This window comes from Poecilia formosa, unplaced genomic scaffold (assembly GCF_000485575.1).
Source record: "Poecilia formosa unplaced genomic scaffold, Poecilia_formosa-5.1.2 Scaffold625, whole genome shotgun sequence".
Lineage (NCBI taxonomy): Eukaryota > Metazoa > Chordata > Actinopteri > Cyprinodontiformes > Poeciliidae > Poecilia > Poecilia formosa.
Window position 1 is genome coordinate 86,888 of NW_006800564.1, and position 22,200 is coordinate 109,087.

Consider the following 22,200-nt stretch of genomic DNA (forward strand, 5'->3'; position numbering starts at 1 on the left):
TTATAATGGCAGTAAGGTGAGTCATTCAATTCTCACAGAAAGTCTCTGTTGCATAACCTCAAACAATGAACAGGTTATAAAGATTCAGCTTTCACTAGAGCCCTTCAGGTTCATTCAGATTGTTAAAGTAATATCATCTCTACTACTGTTTTGTTGCTTTGTTTACTTTTACGTTTTTTCTTTTCTTTGGGAATACTTTTCACAACAACACAAAAGCCCATCTGCAGTTTCTGATGCCAAGAGACTTTCTGCTTATTCCAGCCAGACTGGCATCTGCAATAAATAAAGAAATAAACAACAGGAGGTCTTTAAACAAAGGGATTTAAGAGACTGACATATTGGTGACATTTATTGTCTGGAGTAAAATTTGTTAAATTGAACTATGGCAAAAGATGAGAAAATGTAGGAAAAGCTGAATATAGAGAAAAGGAAAAGATGTAAAATCCATAATGTGGATAAAAGTTTCACTGAAAACATGCTAAAAAAAAATCCATGCTTCCTCCCCTTTCAAAATAAAATTCAAAAAATGTAGGGGATTTTTTTAAAGGAAGTGTGCAGTGCTGTTTGAGTACAGGTGGGTAAATAAAAATAGAAATCGACGCCACACTTTTCAGATTTTTATTTTTCTTCACTTATACACTGTAAAAAAAAAAGACTGCCACAAGGTTTCCTTCACGAAGCAAAAACTGGCAAACGGTTGCCTAATTTTTATTATTCAAAGCTGGAACTGCCCTAAACAAAGAATTCAAACACAATCAGGAAACATTTTTCAAAGTTAAAGAGTGGAAACTGAAACACAATTCAGCGTTTCCTTTCCATCTGGAACTCATCTTCAAACTCCGTTAAATCTTGTTTTTCTACATTTTTGGGGGGACTTTCCACTAATTCAGCGTCTATTGGGATGCTAACCAAAACTTAATTGTAAGGTTGAACATTATTAGGTTGAGGTTAAGGAACCAGAGTTGTTGAGGGCACAGAAGCCAGAAAAGTGTGTGTGTGTGTGTGTCCTCTGGTGCATTGCGGGTTCCAAGCAGGTTAGACAGAATATTTTCTAGATGAGATGTTTATTTACACAAGCCATAAAACTCATCCGAACATGCTTGTGTGCTCAGTGCATTAATTTTTCATCTTACAGTACTTGGAGAGTACAGACAACCAGATAGGCAGCATTATGGTTTGACACTGTTCATTCACATTACAATTGCTCACATACATCCACACACACACACACACACACACGCACACACACACCTACACACACACACACGTTAAATGGATATTTGCAAGCTTAAACACAGACTCACAAAATCACTGACATTTAGAGCAAAAACCATCCATGTTACTGACAGGAAGCAGTAGGTCATGATAGTAAACGCTGAACATTTAAAAGATAGAGCAACAGAAACAATAACGTTCATACAGATACAGTAAGCTCACTTTTCAGCACTACAGAATCTACTTTCACGCATTGCTGAGAACCGTCTGTCATGTAATTAAAGCTGCTAAAATGTAAATTGTTCTGCTTTCAAGAAACATCAGAAACTCTTGCTCATGTTGATGACAGATTTATGGCAGAAACTCCCGCAAAAGATGTGTTGTTGAGGATTTTTGTGCCAAAGCAGGGGCTGGTATTTAAACTTTCGAGGAAGAGACGCATTGATTATTAGCAAAAAGTCTTTAGTCTTTTAGAAGTTAACTGTGAGAATCTGCAACATGAAATATTTTACCACATAAAAACACAAAGAAAATGTAACAAGTATTCACTTTAATCTGACATTAATCTTATGTAATTATGAATATTATTGATGGGTATATAATAAGCTCCACCATGTCTTTACAGCCTGACATTTGCAGTCAATGCCAGGAAAAAATGTCACGGTTTTGAAAGAAAACTGACATTTTTATGATTTTTCCCCACTTGGTAGATGAATTTTTGAGGATTTAAAAGTTTTTTTTAAGGTCTTTATTTCCTTTTGAAGAAGACTTTAAAAAAAAAAAACATTTCAAGATGTTCCTTTAAATTCCTAAAGCAGTTTGAATGACAGTTTTTTATTTATCCTAAATTAAAGCAAGATGTGGATGAAAATGATGAAAGTCAGTGATGCACCAACTGGCGGAAAGAGTTGACAGATTTTTAGCTTGATAATCGGTGAAAAACTCAAAAACGTCATCATTTTACAATTGAATGCAAGAAAGGGAGAGAGAGAGCAGTAGATAACAGGAAGGCCGAACAGATTACATAAAGATTGTGTTTATAATTTTGAGCTTTCTGGGGAACAAATAAGTTGTTTCAATTATCAGTAAATCAGTAAACCCGTTTTACAGTGACACAACATATAAATAACCGACTGATAGATGACGTCTTTAAATTTGAACTGTATTTTGTCATTTGTCAGGATGTTTATTTAAATAAAAGTGAGGTACAGTCGATGCATGCTGCAGAGGAGACGCTCCACACAACCTCTCAACAAAAAAGAAGTGAGTTTTCATCCAGCATCAGTGCTGAAGTTATTTGCAGCGATTTAGCTAATCGCAACACAGTTACACAAACATTATAGGACAAAACTGACTAACTGCGGTTCAACAAGGCATTTTACAGTGTTTCTCACTCACTCACACACAAAAAAACCCAGTGGAGCTGCCATGCAAGATGGTGGCCTATCTGGAGAAACTTGCTCCAAGACACTTCAGGATGAGGAAAGTTCATCTTCCACATGCCTGCTACCACCTGAGTCACAGCGGCCCCAACACTGTTTCAAACACAGGATTTTTTTCAAGTCAAACCACAATGGAAACTCACGAAAAACTGTTTCGTTAAACATATTTATGCTTCATAATAAACATGTGAGCAAAAACGAAATAAGAGAAATGTTTTAGAAATGTTCACTCATTCCCTGAGTGAAAGTTTGGACCCCAAAAAGTCTCTGAGCTTTTTGTGGCCTTTGACCTTTCCAACTGTGAAAAACCAATTTGTCAGTTTTTTTCTGCTCTCATTGGTCAAATGTCACGCTACATGCTCAGATGACAGCGTATTGTCTTGGGATTTTATGTGGTAGACCTACACAAACTAGCAGGTGGAGATAAGGGAAGTTGGCGCATTCTGCTGCAAATGTGTGGAAGAAGATGCTCTGAAAAACATTGAACATCCACAGAGTGGTGCACTGTAGTGGCAGCACATGGTGGTGGGGATGCGTTGCCTCAGCAGGGGCAAGAAAGGAGGTTTGCATTTTCTTCCACCTCAGAATAAAGCTCTACTTTCTGTTTGTCTGTCACAGACAGTCAGACGTGTGGTTGTAATCTGAGAACGCCTGCTGTGATATTTATCTTTGCGTTTAGTTCACTTCAGCGTCTTCAGTTTAGTTCGACCCATCAAAGACAAAGCTGCGCCATCTGATTATCTGCTGAGCAAATTGGCTTTTACTGGTAAATTAATTCACTGACAGTAAATAGTAGAAGCAACCTTACATGACAGTGTCAGAAAAGTCTTTGTGGATTCAACAGTAATACGCTGGAAACCACAAAGTGAGTGGGAGTGGTCTTTAATTGGCCGATGGAGCTGTAATTACGGCCATAATGAAATGGAAACACCCAGGAAAATGATTGCAGTCCGTCAGACTTCTCCAGCTTGTGTGTGCCCTGCAGGCAGGCAGGATGCACACTTCCAATAAATAGAAACGTGGAGTCACAAACAACACCGCTGCGATCAAACGTTGTCCTCCGTGGGAGGACAGTTGGTCCACATGGTCGGGCGAGACAGTTCCACAGGCGCGCTGCAGTTTCCTTTGGCCAGCATCGACTCGCTCACGGAGCCTCTGAATTTCCCCAGCCGGGTCTTGCAGACCGACAAACAGAAGAAGTGCAGCACGCTGGGGGAGAGCAGGATGAAGACCCACGGATCGATGATGGAGTTGATGGAGAGGAACCGGAGGGCCCGCAGGTCATCTTCATGGGACTCGCCATCATCGTCTCTGATGGAGTTGTAGAAAACTCGGATCTGTGGGATTAATGGAGAAGTTTGTGTTAAATCAGCTTTATGACGATAATGACTTTTTTCCCCCCTGCTGTTTCCAAATACTACTTTCGTGGAAACCATTTTATGCTGAGAAACTGGATGTTCCTCGTTTCTGTTCATAGTACTGACCAAATCATCGTGACTGAAAACCACAGTTCACTACGTGACAGTTCTCTCTTTTACACATTTTATTTAACAACCACAAATCCAAAGTACAGCTCTGGAAAAAATGAAGACGACTTAAAATGATCAGTTTCTCTGATTAAATGTTTTATAGCTAAATGTTTGAGTGGAATGAACATTGTTCTTTTATTCTATGAACTACAGACAATATGTCTCTAACATTTGTTTGCAGAAAAATAACGAAAAACATTCAGCGCTTCCAGACCTCAAATGGTGCAAATAAAACAAGTTCATATTCTTTTAGAAACAACAATACTAATGTTTTAACTCAGTTCAGAAATCAACATTTGGTGGAAGAACCACGAAGTTTTCAGTCTTCGTTTTTTCCACAGGTGGATTTAATGTGACAGAATTTAAATCGAATGGTTTTCAATTCTTTGTTTATTATTTACAAATAAAATCTAAAAAAAAACAACCTCTAATTTGTATTGATTGTTTGTAAAATAAATTAATTTAATGCAGGAAATCATTTTCTGAAATCCGTTTTTTATTGCGCGTTAAATAAAGACGACTTTGACAGTCATTGATGGTTTTAGTTCCACTTTTCTGCTGGTGGTTTGAAAACGTGATGTTCAACACGTCGCATTAATAATTTAAGGAATCAAAACTGCTTTCGACTTTCCAAGCTGAAAAGTGTTTTTATGCTGCAGCCACCTGTTGTTTATTTTTTTTATTTTTTTTGTCTTATAGGAAAAACTGAGAGCAATATTTCATGCAAATCTGCAGGAAGATAAAGGGCTTAGATTCTTATCAGTGCGTCACTCTTCTCAGCTTTCTTGTCAACAAAATAACCACATAAAGAACATCTTTGTCACACGTTGTTGCACTGACATTAACAAGAACCTTCTGATTTTATCTCAGTAAAGCAGACAGTAAGGTGGCGACAGGATGTTTACAGAGCACACAGTACGTTCTCAGTTCAACAAGATATTAAAGTACATTTTCAGCCAGTGACTAGCAGATAGCTCTCATTTGTGTGTTTTGTGGCTTTATAAGAGCCGGATGTTTAATGCTGAGCCAGAAGCAAATTGACATTCCTCTGCTGATTTCCACCAACCCGGTTCACACACAAGATACACATCTAATGAAATAATTAGATGCTATAAAACAAAGATTGCAAACTGTTCTCTACTGCTATTTTTCACATTATCTTTGGTCTAGCAGACAACAAACTTCAATTTCAGAGGATTAGTGGAGAAGTGCTTCAGCGTCGCTTTGTGAAAGATTTTGTTTCTTAAATTTAAAAGATGACTGCTTAGATTGAATTTTGTCAATTTTTACAATACTTGTGCAAATCTATGACGCTAAATGTGACTTTTTATTACTCGCTGTATTGATCACGGACTATAACTTCACATCAAGAAAGGCTGAGGCAGCAGTTACTAAGCTAAACCCAAAGTTTTTGGCCAATTTTGAGAAAAATATGCAGCAAAAATCAGAACAAAAATGTGGGGATCTGTTGATTTTGTGTGAATTTTGCAGATTTGTGAAAAACTACAGGGACTTATTGATGTAATTTGGAGCATAAAGGGCCACATAAAGAGCTATGGTGGGCCAGATTTGGCCCCTGGGCCTTGAGTTTGACACTTGCTCTAGAAATTTGTAAGAAAACATCGGGTTTCCCCTTAAAAGTATCAAAACAAGTCAAGTTTATGCTGTTAAAACAAAGACATCTAATCAGTAAATCTAATCTCAACTTCTAGCCGACAGCCTGAGCTGGCATGTGGTTAAAGTAAATGCTGATAAAATTCAAACAGTAAATGTTGCAAAATCCACAGATGTAAAATGAATTGGATTGTAATTCTACCATTTATGTATTTAACTCATTTTAATGTTTTCCTTCAAAACTCGCATTAAACAGATTTTTTTTCCCCTCACCAACTCCAATACGTTGGTTTTCCTTTTGCATTCCTGTTCTCCATGACTGAGAACAGTAGGACGTACCTGACCTTTTTAAAGTAAGACACCTTTTTAAAAGGAACCATTTGATTGGTGTTCCTGGTGTGAAGATTGAGCAGCAGGTCTCTGCTTTTCCCCCCTGTTGGGTGGAATAAATCAGCAGCTTAGACAGACCAAATGAGAAGCGGTAAACTCCCGGGAGCCATGGCACCAAGGTTGGGAACCGGCTTTTTATACAATCCATGGAAGCTGTGACTAGTTCACAGGTTTAGAAAATGCCCCTACCGTCCCTCTCAGGGGGGTCGGAAAGGAACAATATAGAGTTATAAAAGCAGCTTTTGTGGAGTGAGTGTTTTCTCTAGCAACTCTTTAAATCACTTCCTGCCTTACATTTATCATCTTCTCCTTTTCTCTGTTTACTGTCATTTTCTCTGTCCTTCTGCTTTTATCTTTGGCATTTTTTTAAATCTACCTTGTGGCGTAACGATGCAGACATGCAGCTCATAGCTTGGCTATTTGCTGCTGTTAAACTGCTGCATTTTCCTCAGCTTAACATGCCTATTAAGTCTTGCACAGCGGCACATCAGCAGCTGTTAATGTGGAGCGTAAAAAAATTGCTCCACTGCTTTAAGAGTTTACAAGCCGCTGTAATACTGCGTAAATTTCAGAAACTGTTATGACAACAAGAATGTCCAAATGCTTTACTTTGTCTGAGTTTGGACCAGCTTTTATTGCCACATGGCATCATTTCTCTGATTACTGTCAGTCCTCGACGTGTGGGAGAAACAAAAACTGTTTGTTTTTATCCAGGCTGAGCCATGACATCTGCTTCACACGGCGAGACTATTTTCCCCTCCGCTTTGAGCAGCAACAGGAAGTGTAATAAAGACGTTAATGTGAAGAGGCTGATCACAGCTCTTCAGTTTGAAGGACTGGCCCTGAGAAAGCAATACTAACACATTCTCCAGCTCTCCATGAGCGAGACCTTCTTTCTCTGTCTGGAGCGCTGCTGTATGGCATTTTCAATCGTTGATGCGATCAAATATGACCGCTGGCTCTTCACATTTACACACGTCACCATGCTGCAGCTTCATATTGGAAGAAAAATGTAATATAATCCAGGAGTCTAGTCAGTGTGTAGACTGTGGTGTCACTTTCTTAAGCCCCCAGGAGTATTTATATAAGGCCCTTAGTAAATTATTCATCTGCTGTAGTGGGTTTAAATGCGCCACCCTGGGGCAGCTATGAAACATCATGACTGAAGTCTGTCAGCTTTAAAGCTTGAAAAATGCAGAACTATGCTTTGGATTCAGAATGTGTGCTAAAACCAGATATCTACAACAATTTTTCAATAAGTCTCTCCTCCTTGAACCTGTTCACATTTTGTCAACCTTTCACCAAAAACTTTAACTTATCTCACAGGGAATGTATTTGGGCTACACAATATTAGGATTGAATGATGAAAACAGCTTCAATTAACCCAAAACAACATTTCTTGGAGCTGTAGCTTCAGATTTGGGAATCAAGGACACTGAAAGTCCATCCAGCCGACCAAATCTGGTAAGGACAGAGTTTAGATGCATAGTCCTCGAAATACAATAATCTATCAAATCAAACATCCAAGCAGTTCTTCACATATTCAGATATTGCTCACATTGACGTTTGAATATATGCGATGACTATTTACATTCAATATAATATGTAGTTCTAGAAAGTAGTCTGAGCAAGTTTACCTAATAAAAATCTGAAATATATGGCATGCACACATGGAGAATGTCCTTAGGACAGATGAGACAAAACTGTAGCATTTTGAGGAAGCACATCAGATCAGCTCTATGTGCACAGATGCAAAACCGAAGCATGCCAAGAAAAGAACACTGTCCCTACTGTGGAACATGGAGGAGGCCTGGTCATGTCCTGGAGCTGCTTTACGTCATCTGGCACAGGGTGTCTTGAATCTGTGCAGGGCACGATGAAATCCCAAGACTATCGAGGCATTCACCGCAGGCTATGGGTCTTCCAACAGGATAATTATAGCTAAGACATCGAAGAATGGCTAAGAGCAAAGCACTGGACTGTTCTGAACTGACCTTCCACAACTCAATATCGGTGAAGGTTTCCTACATCCTGGTGTTTGGAAACCAATGTAAACAGGTTAATGGAACGGTTTAGTGAAAATATCATCAGATTTATACGGATGACTTGAAACTATCATTACATGACGAAATATGACAATAGACAGGATATAAGCCAGACATGAAGGCTCTCCTGTGTATAAACTTGTAATCATCAGTGTGTAAATAGTGAAACAGGCCGATGGGAATGTCTGCTGTTTGTCGAAGGCCTTGCCAAAGTCCAATCTATTCCACTTTACTGAACCTCATCACTAGAAGCTTTTTGTTTATTTGTCCTCTTTCTTCTGGCCCAGGTGTGACCTGAGTTTCTTATTATTAAACTTGAACTCAGGTTTCACCTGTAGCATCAGAAAATGTATATAATCTTTCAGATGAAGTCGGTTTTGTTTTATTAAGGTTTGCTTTTTTCTGAGCTAGCCGTCTGTCAAACTTGAGTCTGTGTTTGGATTCTGTTAGAAAGGTCAGAGGTTAATCAGACCAACGGAGACTCACTCTCTGTTGCAACATATTTCTACAGGAACCTTATGGGAGTGTATCTGAACCCGGTCTGCAATCGGATCAGCTATCATTGGCCAGATTATTTTCTCTAGCTGTATCAAGCCTGGCCCCCCCTGTGGTCTTGTCTCTTTTTTTTATTTTATTTCTGTCTTTGGACCAGTCTATGCAGGTCATGACCTCTGCAGACTGGAAAGCATCTGGAGCTGCAGCTGCCAAAATGTCCAGCTGTCTAGATATTTATCTTTGCAAGAAATCCTTACTCCTGTTCATCCTGAACTCCAGAGAATCTGATATAACTTAGTAATCCAGACTCTCCCTGCTGCCTTTCCCCTGGCTGTCCTTGTTTCTCCTCACTGTACCCAGATCACCTGTTTTATTTTGCCTCCTGATGAGAAGGCGACGAAAGCTGATCCCTGTGTCCTTTATTTGCCTATGTGGGTGTTTCCCTTGTGAGCTGAAGGGCAATTTAAATAGCAGCACTAATACTGGTACCATCTATTTAATGCTTTTTAAACAGATTCATCAAAGACGTCTTCATTCCTGCCTGCATGTTTCAGGTTATACAATACCAAATTATTTAACCTAAGTTTTCTCTGGACTCTTTTATAGATCTATATTTACTGATATTTACACCTTGGATGGAGTAGCTTGTCAGCATAAGCAATTTCCCATTGGGGATCAATAATCTATTCTATTCTTGAGCATGTTTTCTATTGCTTGTGATAAACTTTAAACAGGACTTCTAATGGCTTTCACTTGTCGTTGTGGCGTAAACGCCTCACTTTCTGGATTACTTGTAAAAATATATTTGGAAGAAATAACACATAATTTTCCTTCCACTTTGTATTTATGTGCCACTTTGTGGTGATACAATAAAAAGTCAGTAAAATATGTTGTAGTCTGATGTTGTACAATGAATCAGTCTGAAGACTTTTCCACTTTCTCTATAGTAAAGATAATTTTTTTTGTGCATTATCACATTTTTAAACTCTGATATCACTTTGATATTATAACATATCAAAGTGTTAATCAAATAAATTACTTTAACTGTGCTTGTTGCAGATGTGTCTGAGAGAACACAGCTTGAACAGTTGGTTCAGCCTTCCTGTGGTCTGTCTGTGGAAAATTAACAACGCCATTTAAAAAACCAAGATCGAAGCAGAATTTAGCTTTTGCTGCAGAGATGATGGTTTCCAGCAACAGCTGAGACAACAATGCACAAGATGGCACTTTGGTCCATTACAGCTGTCCACACCTAAGTGCGCAGCATCTAACGCTGCAGGGAAAACCTTATCGATTTTGCATCTCATGTCAGAAGTGTCACTTAAAAACCAACGTGGTTCCATACAGATTACTCAGGAGTCGCACTGAGAGGGCGTAATGGCTGGGTGATGAGTCATTTATGGGTACTCATTGATTGCAGCACCCAGAATCCCCTCTGTCTGTGCCAAAACCATTAGAGGTAGTCTAGGGGAAGCGCAGCGTCAGCTCTGGCATCTGCTAATCATAAGTTTGTTTCAGATATTCATTATATCTGTTTAATCAAACTGGCTGTCGGTGTACAGGGCAGCTCAGACGTTTACACTCATTATCACCATGAATGTTGTACAACTAGAGCTTTTAGTGAACCAGTTAAACAGCTGTTTGACTGAAATTGGAATCATAAATTTCACTAATATAAACACCTGGAGATGAATGATTACACTGGTCAACAGCCAAAACATTGTCTGGGGTTTTCCAGCTGTTTTAGGGTCATTTTGACGAGCTGAGTCCAAAAATCACGCTGGTTTTGCTCAATCGGGTCAACTTTCTGAACTAAGCTACATGCTAGTTTGGGATGCAGTCATGATGGTTGATTACTGTTGGACTCTGAAGAGAGATCTCTCTGCTGCCGAGCATACGAGGCAGTCGAAGAAACTGAAGTTCATAACCTGAATTTTGCACAATGCTCAATTTACAGAAATCCTACTTTGTATCATTTAATTAATACACACTGTTATTAAGCCTTTTTTTTCTCCAAAAACCTTCTTTGGATGAGAAATATTAACAGAAATAAACTGATAACGTCATTAAAATGTAATCAGTTTAGTCAGATAATCGTATTTCTCTAAATCAAATTATAATAAAAACCTGACCGGATTGAGTAAAATGGATGTCATTTTGGATTCAGCGGTTCAAAATATTCCTAATTCAGTTGAAAAAACATAGACAACTTCCAGATTATGTTTTGTAACCCAGTTTAAGGCAAGAAACCACTAGAACAGGGTTTACTTGTTAGAAATCTCTGATCTCTAATGGTCAAGCATCTGGTGGCACTGTTATGTTTTGAGTTTCCTGGAACATGTGCTGGTGGACTGAGACCATGAATGAAGACTACCTCGATATTTTTCCAACTTCATGTTGAAACTCAATCCAGATGGAAATTGAAATTGGATTGGAATCGTTCCAACACCCTGACATTAAGTTTCACAAATAAACCTGAGCTCATTCTTTAGAAAAACTGTTTGACTTGGCTTGAAAGATGTAACCTACCAAAATAAATGGACTCTTCAATTTTACCAATAAATGTGATCAAATTCTGAGCCACAATTAAATGGTGTAAAGCCTCTAAAACCTGCTGAGGGCTATTTAACCTAACATTGAAGAGACTCTCTGCTTAATTCAGATGATTTATTATTATTTTCTGATATTCTTATATTTAAAAACCACCAAAACTGTCTCCTAATTCCACTAAAAAGAACAAACAGAAAATGTCATATTTATAATTAAACGCCCAAAAATGACACCCAGCCACTTGATGAAAGGATGCAAACGTCTTACCGCCGCCACATAGCAGTAAACAGCTAATCCTCTGCTGAGAAAAATTATATCAGGTAGATTACAGCTCCATCATCACATTTCTGTCAGCTAGCCAAACTAAACAAACCTCTTGACTCAGTGTCGACCCGGTGTCATTTAGCTAAGCCCTCCCAGGTTGTTATCAGACAGATGTTATATTAGTGAAATTTATGATTCCAGTTTCAAAGCCAGATACCCTTATCGTCTCATTACAGTTCCCATCCAAACAGCTTCCTGATGATATTACTGATCACATCCTGACTTCCCTAAACTTCAATTATAATCAGCCGCTGTATCTGCAGCCTGCTGGTAGCAAAGATGGTTTTCCTTTAGAACATAAAGTTTGCTTTGTGTGTCTTCTTTACTGCCATTTCAAATGGGTTATTGTTAGTTTTCATCATTAAAATTTGCGTTTTTAGGTCTTTTAATTAGGTATTAAATCTACAAATCTCACATGACATAAATGTATTTTGTTCTGGGAGCGAAATGTATCAATCTAATATTTGAACTTTGGCATCAGCACCATCGCAGCAGCTTTGTTTCTGTTTTAAATGGAAATGAAATAAAGCAGATATAAATCCTGAACCAGAATGAAGCGATAAACTGCATCTGCTTCTGCCGAGATCTTGAGTGACACAACACCAAACCACAGATCAAGTTTTTTCAGTCTTTCGCTTTTTAGCTGATGTTGATCAGATAAGATATACGAGAGAAGACATACAGTGGTAAATGTCACATTTTTTTTAGCCAACCTCAAAATGAGAAAATGAAAATAGTTCTGTCCACTTGAGAGTTTGTGACTTTTTCTGACATTTTCATTTAACCTTTGATGTTTAATGAAGCAGATAATGGTCGTCACTATTGCAAATATTTTCTATTTTCTTCAGTTATAGTTCTCATTCTGCACTGATGGTATATTTTTGTCACTGTCATATGATGACAAAATGAGTTCTCTCGTAATGAGGAGATATTAATTTGGTTTTTGAGTTTATGACCTCATATGACTCTAAGGTTTGGTTTTTCATGTCATTCAGCGACTCTATTCTTAACATTCATAAGATACATAATCTATTCTCAATTTGCAGCAAAAGGTCAAGATTCTGCTCAATCTTAGTTTACAAACATTACATAAAGGTTAGATATCAGTCTTTAGAAAGCTAACAATCCAATATATTCTCATTTTAATGCACACACCATTCCTTAGGTTACGTTGATAACACTCTTCAGTGTAGACGTTGTTACTGAGGGAAGATTATTGAAGGTTAGCCTTGTCTATCCATCAGGAGTTTAAAAATGAAGTTAGCGGAAGCACAAAAGGTGTCTGAAGCTATTTAACAGGAAAGCAGTATCTTCAGATGCATGCCAGGCTCTCAGTAGAGAAATAGACTTTGTCAGATCATTTTATACTTGGGAATTTTTTTTATTTTTTTTGCAGTTTTGGAACCGACTTTTTCAAGAACCAGGCTCAATATATTGCATATTACATCAAAGTTGTTCTGTTTAAGACTTATTTCGTCTGTCTTGAGCTTCAGATCTGTGACCACTATGGAAAATGTTAGATTTGTACATTTTGGCAGCATTTTGCAAACAGAAGAACAACGGCAAAGTGATTCAATGATATGAATCAGTTGTTGGAGCAGAGTATCTAAAACCTGCAGGACACAGCCTCTTCAGTTTCCAATCTTTGGTCTACAGTCTCCAGGGAATGACCTTGACAACTCTATTAATTGTTCATAAAGACTAAAGACTTTCAAAAGTCCACTCTGTACAGCAATAGCTTTCGTTATTCGTAGTAGATTGAAACTAGGTCAGAACTCTGTCAAACTCTGATTGGTCCACTTCTAATCATAGCTGCCAGAAGCTTTGTTGAAGTGCTATGGTTTACTAGTTTATTTCATAGTGATGCTTAATGATTATCATTGGGTAGAAGACACAAATCACCTATCTTGGCACCACAATTATCTTCTGAGCCCAAAACTAAGCATTTTTATAATACCTTGAGAAAACTACACATCTACATTTACAGCTGGGACGGATGTTTTAAGTGATAACATCAATATGTGTGTCGTCTGCTGTCATCTTACCACCATGGGCAATGTGCAGACGATGAAGATGATAGTCATGAAGACCAGTGGGATAAGGTGCTCCACCTCAACAGCCACGAACACCCTGCGCTCGCTGCTAGATCTCATGCTCTTCATCACTGAGCCTTGCCTGTTGCGACGGCGGTACATCCGGAACAGCTGGTACGCCACGAAACCGTTGCAGGCCACAATCGACAGGACCAACACCAGCATAATTGTGGCATATAAGTTAGCATAGACCCGGTGCTCTTTCTCAAGAGGGTTCATGTCAATGAAGCACCATGTGCCAGGGCAGTATTGCACATATACACCAAATTCCACAAAGGGAAGCAAACTGAACAGGATACATACAAGAAACATAACAGAGATTGTGATATAGGCCCATTTCTTGGTGACAACCCGGTTGTACAGGTAGGGCTGTCCTATTGCAAAGCATCTGTCCAGCGCTGTAATGAAGAGGAGCGATATGGTGGCCAGACTGAAGAAGGTCATGCTGCTGCCAAAGTAGTTACACACACTGCTAGTGCAATTAACAGCACTGCTAGTGAAGTTGTTTGTAGTATTGGTACACTTAGGAGCCATCCCAACCAAGGTCGTGTTCCATGCATAGGCAATCTGAACTAGGGGGCTGGTCAGGCAGGTTCCAGCCAGGTCTGTGAACACCAGAGAAATGATGAAGATGTGGAACAATCCTCTGCGCCGCCTGTCATTGGCCCTGGCGTCCCTTCGCCGACGGATTTCCAGGATCACCAAGGCAGCAACGTTCCCAAAGACTCCTAAGCCAAACATGATGGCGCTGATCATTGGGGATTCATTAGGCTCTATATCTTTTTTGGAGTGGCATTTGGTATATTTGTATATATCGGTATTTGCTGACATGGCAGAAACCAAGTTCTTCTTTCCTTTAATGAAAAACTGTTTCTGCAAATCCAGCAGAAGCTTAAAAGTGGATCTTTAAGTAGTTGTCTGGAGCCATCCTGTTAAAACAAACAAAAATATTTTAGAGTCTGAGAGAAGCAACAATTAAACAGTTCATTAGCTAATCCAGCAGGTAGTTAATATTCAATTGCAATTTCATCTCTTCCTAAAAATCTTGTATTGGATTGTAGTTAAATACTTTAATGAATTATCAAGAATAACAGTCATAAAATCAAAACTATACATTTTATTACAAAAAGCAAAAATTAAGAATGATCTTAAATCATCAGTTACAAAAGCAACAAAATATCCAAATTATGGTCCAAACGTATTGGTATAAAAAGTCTTCTGGCAGACGCCTCCATTTTTTCCTGACATGTCTAACACGCGTTTCTTTTTCTTTTGGCATAGAAAACAAACCGGAAACATTTCTTGAAAAACAGTCCAGTCAAAATAGTCAGTAGTCAAAAAATTGTCATGATTATTTTGAATGAGAATTTATGAACAATTTGCAGACCTTTATGTTTGCTCAAGATGTTTTCTGTAAGTTTATTTGAAGTTTGATTAAAATTAGTTCAATTCAGTAAAACCAATGAAATCATCAGGGCGGCTGCTTTTACATTTTATTTCCTAGTAAAGGAGTCTAAAACATTTACCATCTAAAGTTTTTTTTCTAGTATAAAGTCACAAAATCTACAAGACTATTTACTGATGGAACAATAAAAAACATAGACAAAAACATGTTCTTGAATTAGATCAGCCATGTTTTAAAATGAAAAGAAAAGTTTAAGCCTAATGTGGAATAAAACAAAAAAAATTTGTAACCTCAAAATTATACTCAAATCTAGACTCACATATTTAGCCCTTTTTGACATCCTGCAGGTTGCAGAACCGTTTGATATCGGATCCTCTGATTCTGCTCCAACATCAGATAACTTTGCTCCAGGATTGTAAAACCTGCTAGTTTAATGTGCTTATCTTCCGCCTTCGAACAGAGAACCTAAAAGTCTCATCTGTAAAGAATGTTTACGTTTCTCCCTGAGCTTCAGACTGCTTGGACTCACTCAACAACAGACTCACCGAACCGCTCTAATTTGATGTTTCAACACTTTGTGTAGATTAACAGGCTTTATACGGAGCATACGCTATGTTAGTACATCTGTATTTAAAGAAGGCATGCAGTGCAGCATTGCTCCAACTGTAGTTGCGAAACCAGGAGTTGTTCCTCTTATGATTTAACAGACATCAGCTGACAAGCTGAACTGTAAACTGTCATCCCATTTCCTGAGAAATGGATGATCGCATGTATGCTCAGATGTTCAAGCGTCTTGTTTCTGAAACAATTGTTGCTCGAACATTAGACCTGTAGATTCCTGCAGCCGCTGCCATGCTCAGATTACATCGCTTCGAGGAGGGATTCAAACTCAGTCAACCTTTCCAGATTTTATAGCGACAAACTTCATGGGAATTTAGTCAGAAATTAATATTTCAATTTCTTGCTAAAACAAGAAGCGAGAAAATCTAATTTTTCACAGCATTGAAAGCTCTTTTACTTCCTACTTTCCATAAAATCCCAGTAAAGGTAAAAATGGGATTTACATACCAAATTAGGTTTGTGAGCTTTTCTAGTTCTTCGAAACTCGCATGACTTTGTGGCCCTGCAACCATATATCTGACTGACTTTCTTTTTTCCTGCTGAAGATCGGGGGCATCAGATGTCACTGGATCAATGCAAAGAGGAAGAACTGCCTCCAACTTTTAGCCAAAAACCGCATCTCCAACAGATGTGTCCAGCTGTTGGCTGCGTCAAATCTACAAATGACAGCTTTTGAACAAACTCTCACTTTTAAAAATATACATATAAAGAAAATAAGGCTTAATAATGAGCATTTTGTTCACGCAGTATATGTTTAAAACCTGGAGTTTTGATTTAATTAAGGCGCTCTAGCGTTTTTATTTATATCACGGAAATATTTACACGGAGCGAAAAGAACCAGCGCGTGCCCCTTACTGTCAGATCCGCGTGGACCCCCCAGCGACCAAAAACACCCGGATGATGAAGTTCTCACCTGCTGTCAAAGTGAATCCCTCCAGCGCGTTTCTGCCTCCCGCTACTTCAAACAAACCAGGTTCGGCTCCGAAACATCCAGGTGAAGTTTGAATCCTCCGGGACTGCGCTGCTCTGAAGGTGAGCCGCCGAGAGGGGTGAGGCGCGACGCGATGTGATGAAGCGGGCATGAACTGACTGGGGCTCAGAGAGCGGGGCGGTGACGTCACACCGCGGCCACGCCCACAGCCGCTGTGCAAGTTTGAGCTGGTTAGCTGGCCGCCACGCCTTTGCATTCTGGGAAGTATCTCCATAATGTTCAGCTTTCAGTATGCAGATCTGTTTACATGGAGCTTTCAGAGGGAGTCTGGATTAAAAACAACTAATATAAAGAAATAAATAAAGTTTTTTTTTTCCTTCCCCAAGCTTTAACAATCGTTTTACCTGTTCAACTTTTCCACAGTTTGTTACAGTGAAACCACCATCTTTTCTTTTTCTTCTGTAGATGTGCTAATCCAAAAGATCTTATTTTATGACAAGAAAATAAGAATAAGAGGTTTAGAGATGGATTAGTAAATGTAAATCTTTTCTTTCAAGATTTTTTCCTCCTCCTACAGACATTCTACATCAATTATGCCTCAAAATATTAATAGAATTTTTTTTTCATAAAAATGTGTTATTTGAATTTTATCCAGCTGTAAGTGATCATTTTCATAGAAAACCAGCATTGCACTTGTTGCTCAAAACAATTAAAGTTACTCTTCAAGCATCTCTTCTTTAAATTCTGAGAGGGCTACATGTGCCTGAAAACATTTTGCAAATTGGCACCATAAATTAATAATATATTATTGTAATGTTTAATACTTTGTACCAAAACTAGAAATGAATTAAGCCCAATAAAACTTTGAAAATGCTGTCCACCTGACTGTAATAAGGTCTCAAAGAGAACATATCAGTTTCTTATTATTTGTGTTTTTGCATTCTGGTAACATAATCTCCCAGTTTGAAACAATTCAGAGTTTTTACACTCGTTTTGTCTTTAACAGAGTCGGTCATCTTGATGTGGGTTCTACACGCTGCAACCCGTTTAAGCTCCTCAGGCTGCAATTCTTTAAATAAACAGCGAAGATTGTACGTGCCGCGGCGAAACCGTCTCATATCTCCAAAAACCTTCTGCAGAAACTGCTTCCTCTTTGCTCTGCGATATTTTGAGAACGTGCAGCATTGAGTGTGTGCGTGTGTGTGCATGCGCCTACCCTCCTGGGTCAAAATGTGGAGCGTGAAAGATGTGTGTTTGCTTCCTAAAAGTGCCCCGAGGGCTTCCTCCTACAACATTTTAGATATGAGGGTCTCATTTCCCATCTGGATTAATATAACTTTCTCTTCTTTATGATACGTCCCTTATGACCCAGAGATACAATCAGTGGCTTGGCCCCATTCCCCTATGGCCACAACAAAGTAAGGATCTAATCAACAAGTGACTAAAAATGGGCGTTTTGTTGGAAATTTTTATTTTTATTTTTCAGGGTTTGGTTCTACTGGATTCCTTTTTGACAACAGACAGCCATCATGATGCCAGCCATGAAGACAAACATCTGCTCAGTGTTAGTGAAAACATATTAAGTGTTCCATAATGCATTGAAATGCTGTCGCATCGTTTTACCTATTAAGAAGAGTAGAAAAAACGCCTGTCTGGTCTTGAAAAGGGAAGTGATGTACGCTGAAAGCCTTTAAATTGCAAAAGTGCTTTCATTCAGCCCCATTAATGAATCCCTAATGGTTCTGCTGTAATTTTGTCTCATCATCCCTGGTCTCTCTTCGGCTCTCGTTTTGCCCACTTTCAGTTACTTAGAATATTCAGTGCCTTGTAAAAGTATTCATAATCCCAAATTTTTCATGCTTTCACCTCAATCATGATGTACTTTGATTTGATTTTATATGATAAATCAACACAAAAAAAGGGAATAATTGAGAAGAGGAAGATAATACAAGGTTTTCTCAGCTTTCCCTAATTAAAAATAAGATTTTGCACATTATCTGAGAAACACTGTCCTTTATGGTGGCAGCATCATGCTTTGGGTCGACTTCTCTTCTGCACAAACTTGCAAAAGATGGTTCTGTAAAAGTATAAAATTTAGATTTTCAAGTTGCACAATCGTAAATGGATCATTTTCATTTCACTTTACAGTCGAAATCACAATAAAATGTGACGAATTGTGAATATATTTAGAAAGCATTCTAAGTTTGTTAGAATTATTATAAAGTCAGAGTTATATGACTCTAATTGTTCAGGTTCAGATCTCAAAAATATAAGAGGAAAATCCCGATCTTTCAACTTGTTTATCCACATCGCTGTTTCCTTTTTCCTTTGCTCCATATTTGCTTCCCTTCACCTCTTTCACCTCAGTGACATGGGACCATATTTCACATCCTTTACCTTCACTTTTCTTCCATTTCCCCCTTCTCTGCAGTTTTTATTTTTTCCTTCCTTGTTGCGTTTTTCCCAGCTCTCCCTGCCTCGGTTGCTGTGTCTCGTTAAGGTCCTTGGTTTTCCCCACTCCCTCTGTTACAGCACACATTTCAGTCCCTGCTGATTCTGAATTATTGATGGGTTCTTTGAATTTTATTGAATATCAAATGTCTCCGTTGAGACGTGGGCAGCCAGCGTCCGGTAATCACACGTCGTATTTAGGATGACTAATGTAGTATCAGAATTATTCACAGTTTTCAACCACCTCCGTATAATCCACTGTGTTAGTTTTCATGTTAAGTTTAATTGAGCGAACAGTCGTTACTGTATGTTTAACTCAACATGCTCAACCACAAGGAAGATGAGTCTAAGCTTGCCTTTGGCGCCACCTGTAGGTTTATTTGAGTAATTACGTCATGAACTCTGAAATTACACATTTCAGTTATTAGTTAAATCTGCATTTGTTTTTATTGAAAACCATAAATATTTTTTTTCCTAAACTTCACAATCATATTGCAATAATTTTTGTTGATCTATCAGATGAAATCGTAATAAAGCACATGTAACATTTAAATGATGATTCTCATTTACTTTGTAGTATTTACCTTCTTTTTGGTTGTTTTATTGTTTTCCAAAGAAACCTTTTGTTTATTATTTATAACTATGATAAGTTGAAATGTATTTACTTGATTTGGAATCTGACTGTATGACTGAATTGAATAACTTTTTACTTTTGAAGCTGCTAATAGGTTTTCTTTTCACAAATACTCTGTTTTTATATTTAGTATATTTATTGAAATATACTTACTTGTTATTTATTTATTTACACTGCCTTTGAGAGTTGCTATTTTTTTTAATTTGTTGTACTTTCTTGCACAATGACAATAAAGAGATTTTTATTCTGTGTATAAATTAAACACAAATGTGTGAGTATAACTGTATGGTGACACTGTCATAAACATGACATAACACCTGTTATGAACATGAAGCAGTCTTCGTAAATGTTTATATTGTTATGAAGTGTTATTTGGTAAATAAAGAAACTTTTAATCCAAAGCTGCATTAAAAACAGCATTGAAAGTCCATTAAAAGTGTCAGTTTTGCATTATGTGGTAAATAATGACTCTTTTAATGTAAAGTTGCACTACAAGTTACATTAAAAGTCAATTAAAAGTGTCAACTTTGCAAATTTTGGTAAATAATTAATTAATAATTATACTTTTAATGCAAAATAACTGCATTAAAAGCCCATTGAAAGTTATTATTTACTGAATGACACTTCACAAGAAGACTGTAGACGATATAGGAAGACTTCTTCATATATCGTGTTTATTCACACCCTTTTAAATAAAGTGTTACCAAATGGGGTAAAGTTTGTGATTATAACGTGACAAAATGTGGAGAAATGTTAAGGAGTGGGACGGGATTTAAAGTGAGGCTGCAGTACACTGGTGCAGACGCTAGATGGCACAAATGAGCCAGGTTGATGTCGCTGCCTTGATTAAACTGAATAAATAAAAATAAATATTAGAAATTAAAGTTTAAGATTTCTTTCTTAGTAATATGTTAACATAAATATAGATATTTTTAAAGTTTATAGTTTTTCAGTGAACCGAGTACTGTGCGTGTATTAAGATAGTTACGGAATCACATGTCTTCATGAGCACTGAGAAACAGATATTGTTACATCCGGATTAAAAATGCTCCATTTGTCCTTTTCTCTTAATTCGAGCCAGATGTTACCTCCAGCACCGGGACTCAGCGTGTCACTCAGCCCGCCTGTGACCAATCAGTGCGGGGCTAAGCTCCTCCCTCCCGCCCCGGCAGGAGCGGCTGGGTCCCGGCGGGGTTCTCCTCCTTTCCGCTGCTCCGCTCTCCGAGTCCGGCCGTTTCTGCTGCCAGAGCTGCTCGGCCTGCCCATGGACAGAGGAGCGATGCTGACCGCGGCTCTGCTGTGCTGCTGGAGCTGCACCGTGTGTGTGGTCACAGCCATCCGGAGGACGGATCTGTTCCCTTTCGGGGATTTGAACGGAGATTTAATTTTACCAGAGGGCGACGATGAGACATCCAGAGCGCTGACCCTACCAAGACCCTTTTACTTTTTTGACTCCCCTTTTTCCCAGCTCTATGTAAGTCACTTTTTAGTTTTATTTTTTTCCTCCATTTTTAGCTTGTGATAGCTTAATTTGTTCCAATGCATTTGCAAATTTGCTCCAGTCTGTCATTCTCCTTAACATGGAAAGAGTTCATGCACTAAAAAGATGTTTAAAAAAAAAAGAAAAGAAAATTACTGTTTAGCTATAATTGTTTATACATTTTTTAACATTAGAGTATTATTAATGTACTTCAACAATCATAAACGAAGCAGGTGAAGCTATTATTATTGTTTTTATGTCATTTGCCGATGTATCTAACAGGTCTCTCTTGTAAGTTTCAATAAATTTTCCTGTATAAAAAAATTATTATTACTAATTGTAATAATAATAATAATAAAAGGTAAGAAACAGGCTACAAGGTTTTCCAAACTCTACAGAATCCATCGTGTTGTAATTTATTTTTAAATTTGCGAATAAAAATATGAAAAAATGAATGAACGACAACAGGCTGTTGCCAAAACCATCTGTTATGAAGTCTATTTAACGAAGTGGAAGGAAAATTATACATTTTCTCAATTTTTACAACGATTTAATCTTCATAAATGTAGCTGTTCTGCAAGGGTTGTTTTGGAAACATTAGTGAACAAACTTCAGTTTGAACTTCAGCAAGTCATCTGAAAAACCAGTTTAAATTGGAAACATTAAGTAATTAAACAGATGTACCTAATAAAGTGAATACTAAACAGAGATGTTTCAAGTAAAAGTTCGTCAGTCTGGGCAGTAATCATTCAACGTTCTCTGGATTAAATCTGTTCATTTTGTACTTCTTTGCATCACACTTCACAGGAATTATTGGTCATGCTCTGCCATCACGGATAATATCAGACTGAAAGTCATTTAAATGTGGTTTGCTGGTTTCCTAAACATAATCAGGTCCAGGCAGGGGATCCTTGGGGCTGTTCCAGTGGTTTAGGGAGGCAATGAAGAGGTTCATTATGTGGTTCCCGGGGGTTCCAGTGG

General features: G+C 38.0%; 2 protein-coding genes across 11 annotated transcripts in view; one reads left to right on the forward strand and one right to left on the reverse strand.

Moving 5' to 3' along the window:
* Positions 1-604: 604 nt before the first annotated feature.
* ptger2a (prostaglandin E receptor 2a (subtype EP2)) lies at positions 605-16,868 on the reverse strand. Its single transcript, XM_007541692.2, has 3 exons — positions 16,637-16,868; positions 13,650-14,626; positions 605-3,994 (listed from the first exon to the last, which is right to left on the reverse strand). Exons 2-3 carry the CDS (start codon positions 14,526-14,528, stop codon positions 3,704-3,706), a joined length of 1,170 nt encoding a protein of 389 aa, XP_007541754.1. The 5' UTR covers positions 14,529-14,626; positions 16,637-16,868; the 3' UTR covers positions 605-3,703.
* Positions 16,869-20,828: 3,960 nt separating this feature from the next.
* Positions 20,829-22,200, forward strand: part of nid2a (nidogen 2a (osteonidogen)) — a 48,950-nt gene continuing 47,578 nt past the window's right edge. For all 10 annotated transcript variants that reach the window (XM_007541700.2, XM_016665826.1, XM_016665827.1 and 7 more), the window contains exon 1: positions 20,829-21,213. In XM_007541700.2, the coding sequence (XP_007541762.1) occupies positions 21,004-21,213 (210 nt within the window). In that variant the 5' untranslated portion in view covers positions 20,829-21,003. The remainder of the gene's footprint in view (positions 21,214-22,200) is intronic.